At 41.0% G+C, this 23,056-nt stretch overlaps 2 protein-coding genes across 6 annotated transcripts; both read left to right on the top strand.

Moving 5' to 3' along the window:
- Positions 1 to 1,500: 1,500 nt before the first annotated feature.
- LOC133153089 (immunoglobulin-like domain-containing receptor 2) lies at positions 1,501 to 15,587 on the top strand. 5 transcript variants are annotated; one of them, XM_061277142.1, is made up of 10 exons: positions 1,501 to 1,682; positions 4,181 to 4,552; positions 5,739 to 5,858; positions 8,656 to 8,712; positions 10,453 to 10,599; positions 10,700 to 10,867; positions 11,083 to 11,211; positions 11,568 to 11,988; positions 12,296 to 13,022; positions 13,751 to 15,587. In XM_061277142.1, exons 1-10 carry the CDS (start codon positions 1,568 to 1,570, stop codon positions 13,787 to 13,789), a joined length of 2,295 nt encoding a protein of 764 aa, XP_061133126.1. In that variant the 5' UTR covers positions 1,501 to 1,567; the 3' UTR covers positions 13,790 to 15,587. The 5 variants fall into 5 exon arrangements, with proteins under 5 accessions (XP_061133126.1, XP_061133127.1, XP_061133129.1 ...); XM_061277143.1 differs by lacking the exon at positions 8,656 to 8,712; XM_061277145.1 differs by lacking the exon at positions 10,453 to 10,599.
- Positions 15,588 to 17,241: 1,654 nt separating this feature from the next.
- On the top strand, positions 17,242 to 22,534 carry ildr1a (immunoglobulin-like domain containing receptor 1a). The gene is made up of 9 exons (XM_061276884.1): positions 17,242 to 17,479; positions 18,810 to 18,980; positions 19,110 to 19,259; positions 19,421 to 19,540; positions 19,644 to 19,790; positions 20,124 to 20,249; positions 20,321 to 20,502; positions 20,775 to 21,371; positions 21,478 to 22,534. Exons 1-9 carry the CDS (start codon positions 17,434 to 17,436, stop codon positions 21,514 to 21,516), a joined length of 1,578 nt encoding a protein of 525 aa, XP_061132868.1. The 5' UTR covers positions 17,242 to 17,433; the 3' UTR covers positions 21,517 to 22,534.
- Positions 22,535 to 23,056: the final 522 nt, after the last annotated feature.

The raw sequence follows: 23,056 nt of genomic DNA, 5'->3' as shown, positions 1-23,056 counted from the left end.
CCATAGGGTTTCAATTCCGTTGTCAGCATCGCAGTTGGTTACTATCGAGTGGACACGAAGTTCCGCTTTCCAGTAAAGGATGACACCGCCACCAGTTCGGTGTTCGGGACGATCGGACCGGGTTAGGAGGTAACCTGGAAGCTGGATCTCAGAATCAGCGATCTCCGGGGTTAACCACGTTTCCGTGAAAGCAAGCAGGTCAGGATGTTGTTCCTCTACAAGGAGTTCAATGTCATCTAGTTTGTTACGAATGCTTCTAACGTTGGCCGTGATCACCCTTAATCCCAAAGGCGATGTTAATGCTTCGGGATAAAGGTAATCGGTCTCCAGGTCTCTCTGGTCCTCTTCTGAACAACGCGAAAATCCACAATGCGTAGATCAGTTTCACCGGCTGCACGGCGAGTACGAAGTTCAGTGACTGCATCTTTCATTTTGATTCGATCCTCCGGCGATAGGTCACGCAGCACATAGAACTTTTCACCTTTCAAAGTTAGAGAGGAAAGTTGTGCAGTTCTATGAAAATTTCAATGGGAATTTGAGATGGGGGATTTTGGAAATGAGCCCTGTTGTGAACGAGAATCTGCAAGTAATTGATGGCCTAAGCAATGTTTTTTGTATAAATGCAACTCAACTCACTTCAACATACGGTACGACTTCGTTGACACCAAGTTGCCACAAGATGAAGGCAAATTACTCTTTTTGTTCAATGCAAACATTTCAATTAATTGGATTTGAGGGATTTACTCGTAATCTTGGTGTCAAGGAACTATGAAGAGTTCAGAATGCTTTGCGGCAGTCTTGCTTCATCTTAGTGTCAAGGAACTGCCCCTTTGGCCTTTAAGTGTAGCTTTGTGTGGGCTACCTCTACTTCTTGTAAATTGTCTTGTCTATGGCTTTCTCTTTCATTTCCATCCTTTTATAGAGTGCTTTTCCTCATTAGGTTCACGGGTGCACTTAATATTGCATATGGAAGCTTTTGGGTAGTTGTATCAAATCGTAGCTGAAAAACATCGAACAAAACGTTTTGAATATGTAACATACCTTAATAACCTCTCTGGGTTATTTGACTTAATTTAATTTTTATTTTACTGTATTGTGATAATTGCTCCTTGCCAAACTTTGTCTGTTGGCCTATGTTTTTATGAGAATAAACGTTTTATAGTTCAGCTTTGGTCAATGCATGTTTTCCATATGTCACATTAGTGTAATGTTTTGTAAAACTATGTAAATCCTATTCCATAAAGCTGCCAGACTTTTAAAAACGTTCACTGAATCTTAAATACTAGAGCACTAAGTATCAATTGAAATGGGCAGTTGGGTCTGAATTGTACTATTGACAAACATTGTAGTGGTGCATGGTGATTAATTTCAAGGCTATGGCGTACTCGTACCTCGGACCTTTATTCTGAAGAGAAATAAGATCGGAAACATCAAAGCCCTTATTGTGGAAGGCTTTGCCGGAAAAAGCGTTTTAATAGTTAGCTTGCTGCTTGGTGTCCCGTTATTTGCCACTTTCTCGCTGCACTGACGTCCGAAGTTTGTGTGCGGGAAACAAGTGGCGTCCAGGATGAAACGAAAGAAAATAGAGCGCAATGTCCACTTGGATCAATTGCATTTCACTTATAGCGTCTGGAACAGGATTTTCATCCCGAAATGGTTGATCTTGATCACTTTTTTGGCAGGTAGGTGGAAAGAACGAGCAGGTTCACACGCCAAGTTGTACGGTTGGTTCACCGCCAGATAGATTGATGCATGCAGTAATTCGTTTCGGAAAATAAAATTACTCATTATTTTTGACTCCGATGGTCCAATTTCAAGTTGTCGGTGTTGCACATAGCCACGATCGACAACCCCTATCTTGCAGTGATTTGAAAGTCAAGTGGTGCACCTTGAAAGAAGTTTCCGTCATGACCAGCTACTTTTGCAATTTATTTCAAATTAAATCATATTTTAATAATCTCAATTGGGAAGAGTGGATTAGAAATGTTGACTGACTTCTGACAGGTTTATAGTTCCCTCATTTCGGTAACTTGCAGAGTTGCTGAGGGGATGTACTCTGAATGGTATGACAAAAGATACTTTTGTCCAGAGATTCACTGAAAATAAAATTTCTCTTAACTTGGCACAATGCGGGGAAAAAACTTGCACACAAAATCTTACCTCTTTTATTAACATGCGATTAAGTGCTCATTGTGGGAGAAAAAAACTAACAACACAAAAAAAATGCTAAATTAACAATAACATTTAAAAATAAATGCACTTTATATGTACATATGTGTTCTTTAAATTAGATGGAGAATTTGCTATTCTTGGGGCCAAATTGCCAATAAGAATCACACGATTCATTTTTGTTTGTTTGTTTAAAACGCCATAGATGGAGAATATCTTGTTTGCCCTTAATTTGAAATGGTTGCTTAGCATTCTACCTGGAAGTAGCCTGGAGGCTTTTCCTGCTGGATTTGACATGAACTTGGCTATTTTTCATTTATTTTGTGTCCCAAAGCACCAAATATCTTTATACTGCATAATTGTACAAGCTTGCCAAAACCTTTTGCCTGTCCTATTGGGTGCCTGATTTGACGGCAGGTCAACATTGTTCCTGAATTGAAAACTATTCAATTCAAGGCTGAGCACAGAAGACGTTTACCATAGCTTGTTGAGTGTTAAGTGCAGTGTGAAAATGCCTGAAGGCCTAGACTGACCAGACATTTGTTTTCAAATGGTCTGACATGGAAATAAATAGGCATCAAGGAAAAAAGTGAAAATACTTTATACATGTAATGTCATGTCTGTGTGCCACCATCAAGACAGAAACTTACAAGTATTTTGTCATTTAATTCAAAATTGCATTGTTTATGCCACACCCTTGCAACATTCTTAACCCCTCTTCTAATATTGCAACAGGATACCCCCCCCCCCCCCCTCCACCTTCTTCTGCTTATATGTTTTCTCCGGGAGGGATTTTGTTCTATAAAAGTAATAAAGCATGGGTTGCTCTCACGGGTGCTTGATCTTGAAAGAATATGTACTTTGTCTTTGTTGCTGTACTTCCAGGAAGAAAGTCTTTCTTTAGGATTTCCATTTTTGTTTTGTTTGGTCTAAAACCATTTCTGTCATTCTAAAATAAAATTCCACTAAGTTAGTTTCAGAATTTGGGTGGGAGTAGGGTGAGATGGAGGTCACATCTGTTGTCAGGGATGTTGTATTCTCATCTTTCACAGTTCAACAATTTAGCTTAGGAGTGAAGTTCTGTCACTGGGATGGTACACTTCAAGATACTTCTTTTTGTACACTTGACTTTTACAGTCTGGGATCCTTGGACAAAGTACAAACTGTTGCCTAGGAGTCCTATACAGTGGAATGATCTCTCAGAAAGACTACCATCCATCTAGCTCTGATTTGTTTGCTTTGGGAATGATTTTCCTCTGTTTTGCCTCTGTTATGGTGGGAGTTTTTAAACTGTTCATACCACAAATGTATTTTATGTATTGATTTTTTAAAATAATGTTCCAAAGGTAGTTTGAAAAAGTCCTGAGTGCTGTCTGTGTTTTTCCACAAATGTGCAGGTTTCTCCCCTGCAGCATGCAACTGTTGGTCACATGAGGGTATCAAACTAGTGACAGAGAAAAAAAACCCAATGATCATACTCTACATACTAAATTAAAATTGGTACACCACAAGTGCTATGGTGATGCTGAAGCGGGAATTAAGTTAACACAATGTGAGTGCAAGCCAGTGTGAGACAGGAGACGTCTCGTGCTGAAGCAATTACGTTCACACCCTAACAGACCTGATCCTTGGACCTCGTGTTTTCACAGATGTTACTGGGTGTGGATTGTAAGGGTTCTTTCACATTTTCATTTGGGGTGAATGTTGCTACTGAACTGCTGGGTTCAAACTCCTGGTGATCATGTGACTCCAGCCCCCTGCAGCTTCAGGCTCGAAAACAACAACAGGGCTGAGCGAGTTGCACCTCAGCCTTGGTTTTTATCACATCAAACTGCACATTTCCCACATGGGTTTTGTTTTGTATTCCTGCAGTTTTTAGACGCAACATCTCATTTTCTGTGGTTGTCTGTGAAAACCAAAGGGCACGTTTATTCAAGAGTGACCCATCACTGTTGCTTCTTGAGCATGTTGAGTGCAAAAAAAAGTCAACCTTGCCATTGTTCTCCCGCAGGTTTCTTCCCGCAGCAGTGCAGCGGAATCCACGTGTTCGTCAGAGATGAGAAGAAGTACGCCATGTTGTTCCAGTCGGTGGTCTTGCCGTGCCAGTTCAACAGCGTGTCCACCCAAACGCCGATAGTGCAGTGGGTCTACAAGTCATACTGCCGGGACCGTACGCGGGATTCGTTTAGAGTTTCCGACAGCCTGAGCGGAGGGCTGGTAGGGGCCGGACTGATGAGAGGAGGAGGTCACGAAAACGAGAAGAAAGAAAGCTACCTGGACTGCTCGGACAGCGGCCGCACAGTGCGAACTGTGGCCTCCGTGTCTGGTTCCTCCTTCACGCTGTCAGAATACTACAAGAACCGAGATGTTTCCATCATCAACAGTGAGGAGCGCACACACACTTTCCCAAATCACACTCGTGCCGTAATGACATGGACTCAGACTGCTCTTGTTCTCTGGGGCACTCTAGCTTCCTGGATTCGTGCTTGTAGCACCAAATTGCTCACTAGTAGTTTCACTAGCTTCTCTGGTAACAAACATGATGTTTTCTGCGTAGCATAGGACGATTTGGGCACACTAGTTGATCAACAAGAACTATGACTACCTCAAGTGACATGGTAAACGTTATATATATTAAAAAATTTTTTTTACTAATTTACACAAAAAGTGTACTTTGGTACAAAAATGCCATACTGTTGTAGAAACCTCTCATTCTACTTGGACCCTTTTTTTTTTCTTCACCAGTAGGACAACTACATGTTACTAGTAATGCAGAACTGTCCACTAGTTGACAACTAAAGTGAAAGAAATTATCAGTGAACATCAAGCACTTTTCCAATTGTACTAGTAGCGCACAGTTTTCAACTAGTGTACAGTTGCCTTGTTAAAATATATACAATAGTTCCACTCATAACCCAAAGTTGTCCTACTAGCACACAAAACTGTCACACAATAGCCTAAAAACCATTACTAGTATAGTGAGACATAATCGGTCTACTAGTGCATGGACTGTCTTACTAGTGGGGACAAAGAGCGCACTGGTACTGCTACTTGCATTTTTTGCTTTGAATAGTGTTCAAGGAAATACATGTCATCAATCCTTAGATTAGATATAGAAAGTGATTCGTGGAGGTCGCCCAACGTACGTGGAGCATGTCAGGGCCGCTCTGCCTGCTTCCTCGGCAAACAGGAAAAGGAAATCACGAATACAGCCCGTTTCCTGCCTGTAGGTTTTGTGTCTGAGCTCCTACAAGCTTACATTGTCCTGTGTGGATAGTTCTTCAGCCAAAATACACCGGCCATGAGGCAAACTCATGCAAAGCTTCTTGGATATGCATCTTAGTGCACTAGTAGAAAGTCTCTGTTATAGCACTTTTTCTCCTGCTGTATGATTTTTTTTTTTCACTCGTAGGACAACCTTCCACCTCAAATAGTCGTATTGTAGCACATGGACTGGAAAGTGTAAACTGGATGGATAAATGTGCAAACAGCTTTCTCTATTTTCTTCACAGGCATCTTAAAAAATGATATCAAGTGATTTTTTTATTTCCACGATTTGTGTCTTGCAGAGGCAGACCTGCGCATTGCAGAGGTCCAGTGGGGTGACAGTGGCGTGTACACGTGCAAAGTGGTGATAGCTGATGATGTGGTGGGACAGAATGAAGCCTCTGTGGAGCTGCTGGTTCTGGGTAAGATGCCTTCGGAGAACCGGCTTTAGTCTGTGAACCTCACAATCCAGGTGCCACACACGGATGTGTTAGTGTGTCCCGTTGCCTCTTGTTGTACAACTGAATAAAACCCATCACACACTAAATCGCCAACTATTGATTGACAGCCTGTGTAAGAAATAAATGCAGGAGCCTAAATTGACAGTGTTGCATAATGTGGTATTCATACGTGGTCCTATTCAGCCCCAAGAGTACAATAGAACCTCATTATTAAGCCGCTTTAGAACAATCAGTGGTATTTCACGGAAACTCATGGTCCCTTGTCAAAACAACTCACTCATTTATTTTTTGTTGTTGTATCAAACCTTGGGCCTTGTTTGTGTTTACAAATCGGTCTAGTAAATAACAAGTAATTAAAAAGTTTTCATGGGATTCAATTGACCCAAAGTTGTCACGGTTGAGTCAAAATGTACAGATTGAGTTAAACATTATAGTATTAATATGCTAATAAGACAGAGTGATTAGAAATATTACCAAGTATATAAAATATAAAAAGCTGAATCATGTGTTTGAATTCCCTTAACGGGGTCTTTTAACGTTTTGTACATGTGTGTGTGTGTGTGTGTGTGTGTCTGCAGCTTCTGTGAGTACTGTAACTCTATTGTGTGTTGTTTGTTGCACTTACAGTGACAGTGTACTCAATTTATGTGCAATTCTAAGTGTTGCTATAGCAACCATTGAGAGCCTTGGTCCTCATTCATTCTGAGGCTGATCCTTTTGTCTGTCTGGCACTTGAGGACTTATGTGTATGCACAAGAACCCACATCAGCACGTCGCTGTTATTTGAATAACGCCACATGTTGAGTTTGGCCTTGCAGATTATAAAAGGGTGGAATCACACCACATGACAAGATTTTCCTTAGTAGGCCTTAAATATGGAAATCTCGGAGCTAAAATGTATCTTCTTGTCTCCGTGGCACGGGCAGGGCATGTGTGGCGCTTCTGTTACCATAACAACTGTTGAGGCCTCTGAGGATGGTTTAGAGGTTTCTTTGTTTTATGAACAAATGGCCTCACTGGCAATAATATGGGGATTATTTCATGACAAAGAGGGGGTAGTGGTCAGAATAGTGTAATACAACAGATGGGGGGGAGATCATGTGACCCGGCTAATGTTTAGTATGTAGTTGTGGGAATCAAATGCTAATGTAGTTTAGAAATGTTTTGTGTACAGGTGAATACACCCATGAACACATACCGTATTTTCCGGACTATAAGGCACACCTAAAAACCTACAATTTTCTCAAAAGCCGACAGTGGGCCTTATAGTCCGGTGCGCCTTGTAGTCCGGAAAATACGGTAATTCATGGCCTTTATAATTCTACAGAATTGTTATTATGGTTATTTTTTAATTTGTCCAGGGCCTTCAGAATCAAAAATGCTAGCTCATGTAATGCAAACAAAGTTAGTAGAGTATGTAACGCTTTGTTCGCTAAGTGGTTTTAAACTCCTCCTTGCAGGCTATAATAACATCATTTGAATACATTAGAAGTTATTATAATTAATAATTAATAACATGAATCCAGCATGAAGTTTGGCAATGCTCCTTTTCAGTCTGCACTGTCACATGTTAGTACACTGTAAGCAGCATATTTCAACTGAGTCATCTGGAATTCCACACGGGCAGATTGGTCCAGATCCAGAAGATTTCCGCACCATTTTTTCATCTGATTGCCAACATTCTCAGTGGTTTTGTTTTTTGTGTGTGTGTTTCCAAAGCCACTGGCATTCCTGAAAGATGCTGATTGAGGTATGGCCATGGTGGTCAGCTGGGACCAAGCTAAGCATCAGTACTACACATTGGGTGTTACTGGTGTTCATACTCCAACTTAGGAGCGTTGTCACTTTTCTCTCTGCTTCCGCACACACAGTATGTCAGATTTATACCTCAAAGCAAATAAACGGTTTACTACGGATAAAAAGTTTGAAGACAGTCAGATCAAGTGCAGCTTCGTGTCCTTCTGAAATTTCACACAAAAGGAAAATATCCCTTATTTTGTGCGAGGAGTATATTTGAGAGAATTAGACTGATTTTGCACAATTCTAAAGTGACAAATAGGAACACTTCAGAGACTCATCCTGAATTGATAACTGGAATGCTCCACCTGGCCTGTGTATATGCAGACAGCCACCATATTTGCAACTATGCATGTAAAAATATTCACTGCAGCCATCATTACTGAAGTTATTTTTGCAAATCAAGAAATCAAACTGCTTTAGTTATATTTTAAGTTCGGGCATTTTGAAATGTGAGCGGAATGGTGCATGCTGAGCCTTTTTCACCACCTGTCTGATGAACTCACATTCTGTCGGCACACTCCAGCCACATTATTTACATCCGTAAACTCTGATGTGATCCGATGTTTCGACTGTATTTACAAATATATTCATGGTCATTTTTATGAAAAGCAGCAGTACAATTTTAATGAAATATTCTCACATCTTACAGGTAATACAAGGAAAAACACTAAAATGTTAAAAAAATGATAAATTTATAATAGAATAAAACAACAGTAACAATAAAAAACCAAAACAATCTTTGCTAACTGTCGACATCTTTAATATTGGATCGCAAGCGCCTGTATGGGTGTACCTAATAAAGTGGCGGGTGATTGTTTTCAAGTGCTTCTATTTCTCATGGTCTCAATGCATGCTGCTGCTGCTGCTGCACCAATAACTTTCTTTGAGGCAGAATTCTTGGTTACCTTCACCCCATTCCCTTTCCTCTCCTCTTCACCTGTGCTCTGTCTCTCACCAGGTTTCTCAGGCGTGCCTGAAGATCTGCTTCCTGGCTTTGAGTTGAAGATTATGCCAGGTAGGGGCATAATGTACTCCGCCCCCACCCTCACCTGCTTCCTCTCACTCTTACTAACACTAACTGTATGCAAACTGTATGTCTGTGCTTACTAGGCAAACAATTGTGTTTAGTAGACCTTTGTCATTGATTGCTTGCCTTGATAACCGATCAAATCTAGATCTGTTAATATCGATCATTTTTACAATTGGCTATTCTTGTGATTATTCCAGCGATCAATTGAGTACAGTTATCGGATCACATTTTATTATGCATTGAAGTATATGGTAGTACCCAACAGTTTTTCAGTCATTAATCTTTATTAACCAACTATTGTTGTTTATTTGGATTTGTTAAGTGATTTAGAATTAAACAAAGTTAAGCATTAGTTTAGCAATATCACTCAAGAGGGGGGATTAATTCAAATTTTCAAAATCTAATTTTTTCGTTGAATCATTGAAATATACTTTTTTCCATGTTCCTGTAATTAAGCACCGTATTATTGATCAATCTGGGCGTAACGTTGCAGACTTATCAGTAGAAGTAAAATATTTGCGATTAACCACTATTTGTACTATTTGAAAGTTAGTTATGATAGTGATACCTGGAGAGTATTCTTTTGAGGTGGTACTTGTCATAATGTTTGAGGAACACTTGTTAAAGCAATTGATGGATTTAGTAATAGTGGAGAACTTTTCCAGAGTTGTTTAACGCACCCAATCAAATGCACTCATGCTGGGAAACCGCTATTATGGCGATTCAAGGTTTATTTATGTTTGTGGCTTGCATACTATCTTATTGTTTGAAACGCCCCAGTATAGGGAGGGACGTTTGTTTATGTGACATTAAGTATTTAATCATCACACAGTGTGCTGTTTGTGGGCCAGTTGTATACAGTAGATGACATGAAGTTACTGGGTAATGTAGAAGGGTTACTGGAAGCTTATCTTTTCAGTGGATGTGTGTGGTAATGCTTTTAAATGAGATCCCATCACAAGTGGATTTGTTGAAACAGCAGCGGGAACTGTTGCTTTCCTTCCTGTAGCTAAATCAGGTTTCCTCTCTGTGTATGTGTGTGTGTGTTTAAAGAGATATTGTTGTCCTTGGGTTCACAGAGAATGTTCTTATCAGCGTCCTCCTTCCTTTTCTGTCTCCACTCCAGAGACATGGTGTCAACACGGAGATACACGTCTTAATCGTATTTTAGATTATTAAGTCATGGATGGCCGCACATTTTCAACCGGAAGAACTCTGCCAAAGATTTGAATATTTCAAAATGTGAAAGAATGGGCTTACAAAGGGGTGGAAAATTCCCAGAAAGTTCAAATGGAATTATACTCGGGAATATTGCAAATCTGAAACTTTCTATGAACTATCACCAAGGAAGCAGTTCAGGATATTGGTGCTCAAGGGCATCGCAGCCATGTGATGATGAGAGTGACTGGTCTTGAATCAGGGTCCCCATAGTGCAAGGCAATTAATTCAACCACTGGAATTCTTTGTCGCTGATAAACTTCACTTTAGATTGGATTTTTTTTTCACCCTGTATTGATCCTTTTAGCATGCTCACAAGTATCCAGCTTTTCATTGTCAACCAAGTAGGTAAGGTTATGGCTGACCCAAGGCCCCTGTGTTCGATTGAAAAGTTTCTTTTGAGCAAGGCACTAATGTCCCATATTTTTGTCACATTTGCACAGTGATTGTAAAAAAATATGCCAAAATAATTAAAAACAAGAAAATGTTGATTGTGTGCTCTTCCAGAATGGGTGTTTGTGGCAGCCGTGGCCCTGGGCAGCGTGTTATTCCTTCTGTTGCTTGGCGTGTGCTGGTGTCAGTGTTGTCCTCACTCTTGCTGCTGCTACGTGAGCTGCTGCTGCTGCCCGGACACATGCTGCTGCCCCAAGCATTGTGCGTACCGTACAAACACAACAGAAAGAACCTTCAGATGGATATCAAGGAGCTCAAAAGGCTGCAACAATTCCAACTACTCAAGTCATTTGTTTTCTAGTGTACGAGGCCGGCAAGGGGATAAAGACGGGCGCCTCCACCCTGCAGTCACCTGCATATGCGCCATGCTTTGTTTCCGGTGTCCCAGCAATGGTGCCCATTGCGCCGCCTTCGCTGGTGGAAAAGCTGTCATCTGTCCCTCCTTCAGATAGTAGTCTACTCACAGCAGGTAAGTCATTCTCAATCTCAGTGTTGGATTATAGACAACATTGCCGAGTCATTTTTCGGTTCAACTTGAAATTTGAACTCAAAGCCCAGTGTCCCAAACTGTGATGTCATGCTAATTCGACCACATCAATCATCAGAAATAAAAGTAAAAACATACAGTGAGAGAAAAACAATGAAGATCTCCCAGTGCTGATAGGGTGCAGTGTTTATGTCCAGTTCCGATGCATGCTGTAGGAGCCCCCTACCGCTTGCCCTCACCTCAGGACCAGGACTCTCTCAGGGTTCTACAGTATGTAGAGAACCAACTGGCTCACTTCAACCCTGCCAGGGCCACCAGTCACCAGCGTAAGCTTCAGAAACCCGTTCTGTGGCTCTTACTGTCCATGTGAAATCAATAGCTTCTTCAGCATGCCCGTGTATTCCTCATAAATTGCATGCTATGTTGGAATATGCATTGTTACTTGTTAGGGTTACTTATTAGGCTTGTCTTTGCATGTTTCACGATTCAACAATTTTGCGTTTTCAGCAGTTCTGACATCCAAACTTGCATGTCTGCTTGGTTGGCAGAATGTTTTTAGCATCTCTCATCAAGTGCTTGTATTTCTCTCTCTGTTTTATCATCCATTAAATCTAATTTAAATTCTTAAATGTGCGTTGACTGTAATGCTAATGTATCTTCCCATTCCTGTGTATCAATCCAGCTTGCGACATGTCTGAGCTGAGTTCCTTACATGAGGGAGAAACTGCTTTTCGCCAAACATTCCGGAATGTACAGAAGAAAGCTCTTCCCCCCATCCCGGATCATGATCCTCAACTTGAACCCAGACGATACCGAGACAACCGGAGCCCAGAACCACAGCGGTGCCGTGACAACCCCCCTTCTTCACCCCAGCGTTATCGTGAGGATTCAAACCGCAGCCCAGAGCCACAGCGGTTCCGTGACGACCCCCCTTTGTCACCCCAGCGTTATCGCGAGGAACCTGAATCCAACCACCGTCAATGTGCAGAGGACTCATCCCTGCCACGCCGCTACAGCGATGACCCTCCTTCCGCTTCTCAGTCTCGCAGGCACATCCGTGATGCTCGGCAACAGAACCACAGTGAAGAGACCCGTTACAACAGGTAAGGCCAAGCAAACTTGTATCTTATATACTTTTTTAAAATATTTTATTTAACCTTTATTTACCCAGGCAAACAATTAAGAACAAGTTCTTATTTACAACTGCGGCCTGACATGTACACGTCCAAACTTAATTCAGTTGATGTTGCTAAAGAAATATTTTTATATTAGACATTGCTTTAGCTAGCGCACAAAATCAGCAAACAGGTGAGTTTTTCAGAAAATGACAACATAGCTTCCCCAAATAAATACCTACAATGTCCTCACTTTCTTTTTCTATCCTGCCTTGGCACGGTTTTGTATTTGCAGATGGAACCCTCGATCGGAGCATCTGGAAAGAAAGACCTACCAAACTGCGGGACGGACCGTTTCGCTGGATGAGCTGGAAGAGTTTGCTGCCACTTACAAGCAAAGAGGACGCAGACAAGCGGAAAAAAGGGGGGACGAATGCGATGAGCCAGAGCATCGGGAATTCAGTCGATATCCTTCATACCGGCACGGTCGACCGCAGCGCAACTACGACAATCGCAATGAGATCGGAGACTGCAGTGACCACGAAGACCGACCTAGAGGAAAGAAGAAAAACGGACATGACATAAGTCCACTTCCATCCCCTAAAAAGAGGCAGGGCACCTGGAGCAATGAGCGTCCTGCTTCACCGCCTCCCCTTGCGAGTCCACCATCAACTTCTTCTCAAGAGAAAGACTATGACAGAGCTTTCCTGAATAGCCTGTTGGAGCGTAAAGCTAAGTTACGAGGAGTCAACCACGGGAAGAGCGGCTCCCGGGGAGAGGACGATTCAGACACACCCTCAAAAGGAAGCTCGAAAAAGAGCAGTGGGGGGTCCGGCCAGCACTGCAGCAGGTCACCTAGCAACAGGCCGCCTGAAGCTGATTCACTGGCGCCTTACTCGGATACAGAGCGGAACAGGAATGACAGACCCTCTCCACGGCCACCATGCACTCGCTCACCACAACCTCATGCTCCTTCCCCGCTCAGTCGGCGAGGGGAGACCAGAGACAAGGCTCGCAAAGTGGTGAGTTCTAGTATTTGGTTGGGACGGATGCTGAGGATGCAAACAGGGCAAACTTTGCTCTTAATCACTTGCTGCATATCTTCCAGCAGACGTGGCTCAGCATGGTATTAAACTGAAGGCATGCGACTTCAAATACAGTATACGCTAAAAGGATACATTGCGGAATAGTTTGTATTTACTGCAAATAATGTGTCTTTGTTCATTTCTCCTTGTCAATCACGGAGATAGAGTGAGAGGAAGAGCAGTTAAATGCTCTTCCATTGCACTAGGTAGGTATATTCATTTCTGATTACCCTCTGTAACCACTTGTGACATTTTTGTTTGGGCAAACGCTATGAGATTTTTCATATGTGCCTCAAAAGAGTAAAGGTCAGGAAACACTGCTCTACCTTAAACTTTTTACCTTTACAGGTCAGGTTTGCATGCGACTCGAATGAAGACTAGGTAGAATTTTCTGCTCTGCATTCAATTCCTCCATCCTCACTAACGTCTCCCCCCCCCCCTTACAATATTGGACAAAACTCGCTTCAACATCAAAAGTTCTTCTCCAAATGGTATATTTACCAGAGCTGGCAAAAGGTTTAGTAGCTGTGAATGGTAATGACAGAAGTTGAAGTGTAGTTTGTCCTCGGTTCTGCTTTACCACTATAACCCTGTGTGGTCTAACCTAGGTATGGCTTTATTCCGATATTTTCATGTAAACTCAGTTGTACTGTTTTCATCCTCAGCACGGGACTCTTCTCAGCCGGGATTCCCTCATTGTGTGATCGTCTGAAAGAGCCTCAGCGCTTGGAAGGGGCGGACTCTACAACCATGTGATTCAATGGGAGCTACAGCACGTATGTGTGAGCTAATAAAAGACTCACTGTAACTGGTACATGAGAATGGAGACATAGATGACACGGATATAAGCTAAACTGCTGATGTCATCAGTGCTTCATTTGTCACCAGTCACCAAGCATACATCTCAGATGGATTAATGTGGGCTTGGTGTGTGACCTGGAAAGTCCCTTCTGGCAAGACCACCCCACAGACCTTCCTTCTTTTAAAGGGAGATGGAGACCAGTGAAAGTAGCTTTATGCCTCCGGCACAATGAGCACATTCATTTTTGTTTGATGGGATAACTACCGTACAATATAAAGAGCGGGGATCATGTATGTGATGGCAACATATGTTAACTACCAATAACAGACATTAAAAACATTAGTAGATAAAACAACAACAATTCCATTCAATATAGTAGTCGACACAATAAAACAAGAAATAATGTACAACAGATTAAACTGCAAAAAAATAGTGGAAAACCTCAAGTAATCAACGACTATCCTAAAAGGTTTGTAGTTGCCCATAGATGCCACAAGATGGCGCCAAAGCACTTAATTATTTCCATTATGACTGTCCTGACTAAATGAAGCTCCTCTGTTCCCAACATAGTTCCTTAGCTTCAGTTATGTTGAACTATCTGTGCCATCTGTGTTTAGATTTGAATTTCCAGTGATTTATTTTAAAATGAAATTTTCAAACTTTAAAAATCGGAAATACCAAAAATCTGAACGTCTTGAATTCAACCTCTTGAATTAAATCTATACCCAGATAAGAACACTTAAATTCAACCTCTTGAATTCAAATTTATTCTCAGAAGAAAACACCACAGAACAAACGTGTGCCCCTTGAATTGTAATTTTTTTTTTACAGAATTGTGTTGACTGTATAAATAATGCAATGTTCGATCTTGTGGTATTTATGTAGCATCTGTGTTAGAATTTGAATTTCACATTGGGGTTTTACACAGATTTTTAAAAATGTGTTCAAATTTGATGTGAAACGGTGTAAAGAAATCTGTGTCAAACCCAATTACACTAAAATACCAACGATTTAACGTAATAGCAACCATCCCTCCATCCATCCATTTTCTGTAGCACTTGTCCCCATATGTGGAAGAACATAGTGTCACCAAATACAGAAATCTGTAGCCATTCAACACGGAAAATCAAAAACTATAGAAGTAATACAAATACTAGATAGAGCTAAATTAACAATACCAAATAATGTGTGACGTTGACCTCAAGCCACTATTGGACTTCTTTGTTTTAAAGCTACCACACTCAACACAATAGCTCAAGCAACTAATTGACCAATCAGGTCAGTTTAGGAGTTTGTTCTCCATCCAAAGGCATGCAAAGTCATGGCAACACAGAGAAACTCTCCACTGTCTGTTATGAGATTTAAAAGCATTAACGTGAACTTAATATGGGTTTGGACTAATACTGCTGACTGCTCCCTAAATTTAATTTTTCATGTACAGCATTAATTCATCAAGTCCGGATTAATGAATCAGTAACGTGTCGACTCTCTGTGTAAGTGCAGCTTCATTCCACATTAAAATCGGATTCTTGAGTTTATCCCTTTGTTGTGACCTCTAACTGAGTGCAGCTAAAATTTTGATTTGAGGACTGGTATTTTAATATGTGGTGACATGAATAAGAATTGTTTGTTTGACTAATTCAGGAAAACCTAGTTTTGCCTACAGGGTAAATAAATATTATCTTGTTGAATATGGAAAACCGTTTAAGTATCTCTGTTATCCAGCTTGAGGTGAATTTATTCATGTTCACTTTGACCTCACGAGTAAGACAGCAGTGACTTAATGTATAAGAATGTCTTAGATACTTGTGCACCCTAGTCATTTTACTATGGACCTTAAGATGGATATCAAGGAAATTCAATAGCTTGCTATAGGTTAAAGGTCACCCCTTGCCACTTCTGGGTAAACACCTACTACAGTAGCAGTCAAATGTCAGCTTTGATGGAACCTTGTACAATGGTGGAATATCATTAGGTGAATGGGGTGACTTTTTTAAAGTTTTGCCTAAGGAAACTATGCCAAGTGTGACTCATTTCTTTGTCCATTGTTGCAGCGACAAGCTGCCATTCTTCAATACACAGCTGGAGTAAACTCGCACAACAGTTCTGCCTGCTCAGCTTTGGATATTTTTAGATAGCTGTTTGAGCATTTATTCAATGTCCTTCAGCCAGGTACTACTGCATTTTTGAAGGGTGGGTTAATCCCAAAAACAGTGAAAGAGTAAAACTACATAGGAATGATCATACATACTGAGGATATGGACTAGAAGTCATACAGAGGCCAGTTCATAATATGATAAAAGTAGGCAATCATTATGGGGTTATTCTTGACTGAACAATATACAGTATTGTGTGTCCGTTGAACCTAAACGGAATGTAAGCTGACATTTAAAAGAATCCCTTTTATGTTGTCTGTGTGTCTAATGGGAGGTATAGCCAGTGACCGCTCCATTCATGCTTACAGATTTTGTCAGGAATGCAGTTGAGCAACTCCCTACACAAAGTCTTTGCGTCACCGAACACATATGAATACAGATTTTTTTTTTTGAAGGAGAACAGGAATCTCATCAGTAAAATAAGTACAATTTAAACAATTAAATACGTAAAACTGCATTGCCTGACACCTAGCAGATGGAATTTCCACCCTCCAGGAGGTAACCAACATATCGTATTGAAAACAAATCTCAGCTTGTGTTAAGAGTACAAAACAATCTGGACTGTATAGATTTGGAGACAAAATGCAACCTATACTAGAAATGACACAGCATTCGTTGTTCTTGATCTGGTTTACACTGACACCTAGTGGCTATGTTGAGAAAGGGGTGGCTCAGTAATGGAAAAAATACGGTTGAAAAAAGACTCCGGTTAAAGGAGCTGATCTAATGCTCTCCATAAAACTTGGGACCGTGGGGAAGGGGCCTAACAAAAAAGAACTGAGAAGAACGTAAGTAAAGGTAAATAGCTACTCAAACATATTGAATAATAAAAGTGAAAATGGATTTTAGAAGTACAGATATGTGTGTGTTTTAAAAAATGCTGGTAAAAAATAAAGGTATTCGCTCAACTTCTTCAATGAAAGTTATATATTAGAAAAAAGGCATTCAATGAATGTCCATAAGACTAAAAGGAATTGGGCCTGTTAATACTATACAATGAGAATTTAGAAAACAAAAAACAAACAAAAAACTTTTCCGTACACTGTTGAGAGAAGATTTTGAATCAGAAGAGATTCTTTTAACATTAGTAAAAATATTTTTTTAATACAACTTTATTCCCATAAAAATACGAAGTTTCTTCACGTAGCATTAGGTGACAATCCATGACGTCACACAGGAAGCGTTCACCTGTTTCGGGGCGTGGTCTACTGTCTAAGATGTGTCTTCACTTCATTCCCATACTCCAACTTACAAGAGGACCCAACCAGTAGTTGCGGCTAAATACGCTTTCAAAGGACCCTTATTAGTACTTTTTTTTTTTTGCATTGTGTTCGTTTATTCTACTCTTTTGGTTGTTGTTGTTTTTTTTAAACAGCGGCGTTTTTACATCATGGGGCGACTATTAGCCGCCGCCATCCTCTCGTCGCTACTGAAAGGTACAGAATACTTTCTGTTTTCACTATGTTGAATTCGAATAATGCATTCTTTGTTTTATTACTGTTTCATTTCAAATAAATATGGTCAAGGAGTGAACTTCCTTTCCCGGTTCGGGGAAAGGTCACATTTTTCCCCTCATTGCACGTGATGTGATATTGTGTTTTATCTAATCATGTGGGTCCTTCTGTAAATTTAACGGAACTAATTTAGACTAAATGTAATTGTTGTATTTCTGAAGTTTGTTTGTGGTGATTATTATGTTTAAATAGAGAGCATCCCACGATAAATGTGAAATAACGCATACTATGGAGGTTACTGGTTTCATCCCACCCACATTGATGTTTGTTGGCTGGTTTCACTTCCTGTGCCTTTGTCTGTGTCACCTGTTTTTCTGGTTGGGCCACTGTGAGATGGATGAGCTGTGGTAGCAAAACATCCATGGTTGAATTCCTACCACACTCCTTTTATTTTGCTCTAAATTGGTTGCAAAAGGCCAGGGATTTTTAGGAAACTCTCCATAATTTAAAAAACCTAATGAGAATTACTTGGAGTAAAACCAGGGGTGTCCCAAATCGATTGCTGTGTAGCAATACAGAGCGAGATAATTATATTTTAGATTAATCAAGACAAAATTAACCAGATTTCATTGCAACTTTAATTCATAACCATGACCCACCCACCCCAAAGGCCAGTAAAAGACATGATATCAAAGCTCTCATTCAGCTGCAGTGATATTTAACTGTCTGTGGCATTTGTAAGGCAACGTAATGTCGTTTAGTGAAATACACAATATGCGGTTCTCTTAGTTTTATGTTTGGTTTTATAGTGAACTTCAAATGGGAGTGGCAATAAACAGTAATCAGGCACACTTGGCTTCTTATATAGATTATAACTTGGAATGGGCCAGTATTGTATCGGTATTGTTACCAATAGTTGCCTTATTTGAAGTTGTCTGCACTTTTTGTGGTCGTTTTACATTCAGGAACTAGAAAATTAGAAGAACAGAAAATGGACATCAATGCCATCCAAAATTGTGATCATGGATAATCTATAGGTCTTTCTTTAAACTTTTAGGGAAAATGTCATGAATGTACTCGTGTTATTTGTATTGTTGACCATTCAAGCGGCTGAAAAAAAAAATGGTATCAAGCTCCTCGAGTTGTTACTCAAATTGTAGCTCACAACCATGTGGGCAAGGAGGGTTCTCTTCTTTGCATGATGGTTCTGCTTTTGTGCTTTATCTGCGGCAGACAGATTAGCCACACTTTCTATTCATCTGAAGCATTATGCATGGGGACCTACTGTATGTAATTGTGTGTGCCTCTGCAGTGTCACTGTGTATTCAGGTGATCGTCTCCGAGCAAGAGCGCAGCACTGCCCTTTTTGCCAATGTGATCCTGCGCTGTGACTTCACTACGTCTGCAAGCCTCCAGGATGTACTGGTCACCTGGAGGTTTAAGTCCTTCTGTAAGGACCCCGTACTGGAGTACTACTCCACATGTAAGAGATGGCTTTTTTTTTTTACCTGTCACTAGGAACTTTTTGTGAGGAATATTTTACACTATGTTCCTTGTGTGTAAATTCATCATTGACAAATTTAATCATTGTCACGCATGAATCTCTTATTAGCTTACCAGTCGGCACTTCAGTTGGGCCAGGATCCTGCTAACGACTGTCCAGATCGCCAGCGCACAATTCGTACCGTGATCCAGAAGAGAGGAAACAATGAGCCCATACGCGGCGCAGAATACCGTGATCGCAAGATCTCAATCCGAGACAGTGAGTTCAAACCACAGCATGTTTTGAGAATGTATGCTGAATAGCATGATTCTCTCAAGATTTTATACCGTACAGTAACTGGATCAATTACTGGTACTTGAGTAATGCCAAAATGTCCCACTCAATGCCTTTCAACTTGGAACGATGGTGTGTTTGTGCAGAGGCTGATCTGGTGATCAATGAGGTGATGTGGTGGGACAACGGTGTGTACTTTTGTTCGGTTGATGCCGCTGGAGACACCACCGGAGACTCTGACAAAGAAGTCAAACTTATTGTTTACCGTAAGAACACTTTGCGACATATTATGAGGTGTATTTTGGTACTGTTGTGTAGATTTGTGAGACGTGACTCTTCTTCCTCCTCCTCCTCCTCCTTCTCCTTCAGATTGGTTAACTGTGCTCTTCATCGTCATCGGAGCCCTGCTGCTCATCATCCTACTGGGCGTCTGCTGCTGCCAGTGTTGTCCTCAGAGATGTTGTTGCTACGTGCGCTGTCCCTGCTGCCCGCAGCAATGTTGCTGCCCGGAAAAAGGTAGTTGGGCTTGGAAACAGATTTGAATTAAAATTGGCTAGCAGGAAGCCATTTATTCACAAGCCCAATCTATGATTACCGGTTAAATGTAATTCTGCAGGTCATGTAAAAACTGATCATTGTTTTAGAAGCGCTGTCATGCTTCTAACACATTAAATCCCTGCCAGACTGATTTGTTGACCCATCATTAATATAATGTCAGTTGTTTTAAGGTAATAATATTCTTTGACTAGATTCCTGATTGTTTTATGAACATACAAAAAAAATGTCTACAGAAGTCATTCCTGCTTGTGTTTGTAGATGTAGAAATCGATTGCTGTGTTTGTCTTCCAGCGGTAATGCAGCATCGTATGATGAAGGAGGCTCAGAGGGCCATGGCTCCGTGGGTGGGAGGACAGCCTATATATGGACCAATGAGCCAGGTTTCCTCCTCTCAAATGAACCCACTGCTATATGCAGGTACAACAAGCACCGTAAGATATTTTAGATGTTGCAATTTGCTATATTGAGATGGGGATTTATCCTAATAGGCTCCATGTCAGGGAAGAACGTGCCTTTAAATCACATGCCACTGCCACCACCCCAGTCGTTGGCTTACAGCATACCGGCCCCGAGTCTCCACGGCAGCCACACGCCTGCCAAAACCAATCACATGCTTGACTACATGGAGAGTCAGGTGAGGGGGTTGGACATGGCCAGTCCGCTGCTTCAGGTACGTACTGTGCTGTTAATGTTCTTATTGCCGCCAGAAACAGGCACAAATCAAAGCCTCATGTGAACCTAAAAATTTCTTTGGTGATGAATTTATCCAACAACCCACTATCCTTAACTTTTTCTGAGTTGTGTATTTTTATGACGTGGTAACTGGAAACTCATGACAGATATGAATGAACCTGTGTGTAGAATCTCCTTTTTGTTGGTATTGACCTTCTTTCTTGTTTTTTTATTTATTTAAATGATCTTCCTTCCCGTCATCCGGCTCAGCCACCGCCACCTCCCCACATGACTCAGATCCCACCTGGCCCCCAGCACCAGCACCAGCACATGCCTATCAGTGTCCCTTTTTCCGCCGGGCCTCCGAGCATGATATCTGGCCTTGGTGACGTGTCCTCAGAGCGCCGCGTCATCACCCTCCCGCCGATACGTGAGCCGGGGCGAGTGCCGCCTCCCGCACCCAAGACTCGGCCTCCGAGCTCCAGCGAAAGCAGCCATGGCGGTTTTGGATCCCGCGGGGACCACGGGACGCCGGGTCGACGCTATCCCTCACCTACTAGGTCCAGAGGCATCCCGAGGAGCTACAGCGAAGAGTCACTGGATGGGCGACCGCGTGGCGGGGCACGAGGAGGCATGAACCGCCCTCGATCCCGTTCCAGGGATGATCTCTTTGACAGCAGGTCCAGAGGAAACTATCCCCCATCGGGAGCAAGTCGGGCAAGAGGGTCCTGGAGCTCTGATGAGGACAATTATCGGAGAGGAGGAGGAGGAGGAGGGAGGAGAGGCGGCGGAGGCTGGGGTGAGAAACCTCCCGGCTACACTGAGTATGAGCCTGGAAACAAACCAGGACCAAGAAAGAACTACTCTGTAAGAAAAACATTGCTTTAATTTAGTTGCATTTAATTACAAAAAAAACAATCTCAATCAGACTTCTCACGCAGAGAAAAATGAATGTTAAATGTGTCTCTCTCAGGTTAAGAGCTCTCGCAGTGGCACCAGTGTCATCATCTGAACGGAGCTGTGAAACGCCCTTTGAACTCTGTTTCTGAGCGCACGCGCACCTCACTTGAACTGGGAGTTGTTAGCAGCCTTGTTGTCAAACTCCCAGTCAATCTGAAAGACCTTATTAGCCATTGGGATTTGAGAAATTTGTGTTGCACAATACGTGTTCAGAAAATATATAAAAACAAAAGTAAAATATTTGACCTCATGTGAAAGCATCACACCCGTTAGCATAGAAATAAGGGGCCTGCCAGGGAATGTAGAAATGCTTGAAAATTGATGTTAAATATATGAATATGGAATCATCAATGAAATTAGAATGTTGCTGAATGTTGATGTCCTGCTTCTATGGAAAGATGCTTGAGTAGTTAGTTAGTCAGTAGCTTTGATATGCACCTTAAGGTATGTTCTTTTTCCTCACTATTTTGAAAATCTAGCCCACTAATAGAACAATTGTGTCCTACTCATGTTTTTGTTTTTTTTATCCCCCACTCCTAGTCTTGCATATTGCTCACTCTTACTCCTTTAGTAACAATGCGTGGGTGGACTTTAAGCTGCATATCAAGGATATTCCCTCTATGGTTATTCAAGTTAGTCTTTTTAGAATTTATTCTTTCCAGGAATCTACCAACTTTGGCTTAATTAATGCAAAAACAACAACAATGATGATCTCTTAATGGCCCAGTAGCACTGGTTTACTACCAAAATACTGAAACTGTTACATTATCATGAAATAATTTAAAATGTGTTTGAATTTTTTTTTTTTCGCCTTAATTTTGTACAAAATAATCCCTGTGAAAAGTGTTGAAATACAATTAAGCTTTTTTGTATAATTGCGTGTAAAATCCATTAGGGTGAGTCATTGGCATACAATGCTGTGGGACATCATTCTGTGGGAAATCTTCCACCATTGTAGTAATCATCAGGATTTTACTTGTCAAAGTATTGAAGTATGAATTTTCTTTTTTTGTTTGTACATTAACCTTGGATAAGACAAAAATAAATGTAATTAAAGTGATTCTTCAACATTTCTGTTTGAGTGCATAACTCATAAATCGAAATTCACAAATAAACTCAATTTATTTCTCAATTTGGATCAAATGTAAAAATCTACATCCATGTGATAGACCTCACAAGGTTCTTCTTTTCCTCCCCAAAAATAAATATGAATCCACCAGAACCTGAAGGAGAGTATAGTAAATCAATTGGCTGTTGTGAATATTAATGCAGAGAAGATGAGATTTTTTTTTTTCTCAGAATGCCAAGTTCTCAAAATGGATGTTGAAAACATTTATAACACTATTTTGCGCAGTGATGCAACTAATTGAAAAGTTCAGTTCCCTATTGAAAATAAGACTTATAGTATATATTGTCAGGCTAATATTTATTATAAGCCTTTTATTTAGGCATGCCAATTTTGCCTTGTACTGAAACACAGACACCCAACAGGTTTGTATTTCTAGCGTTCCATGATTTAAAAACTGATTTTAAAGATTCCAATCACTTAAAATAACTGGAATGCACTTCACTACTGAGTATGATTCATGTCG

This window comes from Syngnathus typhle, linkage group LG4 (assembly GCF_033458585.1).
Source record: "Syngnathus typhle isolate RoL2023-S1 ecotype Sweden linkage group LG4, RoL_Styp_1.0, whole genome shotgun sequence".
NCBI classification, from domain to species: domain Eukaryota; kingdom Metazoa; phylum Chordata; class Actinopteri; order Syngnathiformes; family Syngnathidae; genus Syngnathus; species Syngnathus typhle.
This window is presented reverse-complemented; position numbering and strand designations above follow the sequence as displayed.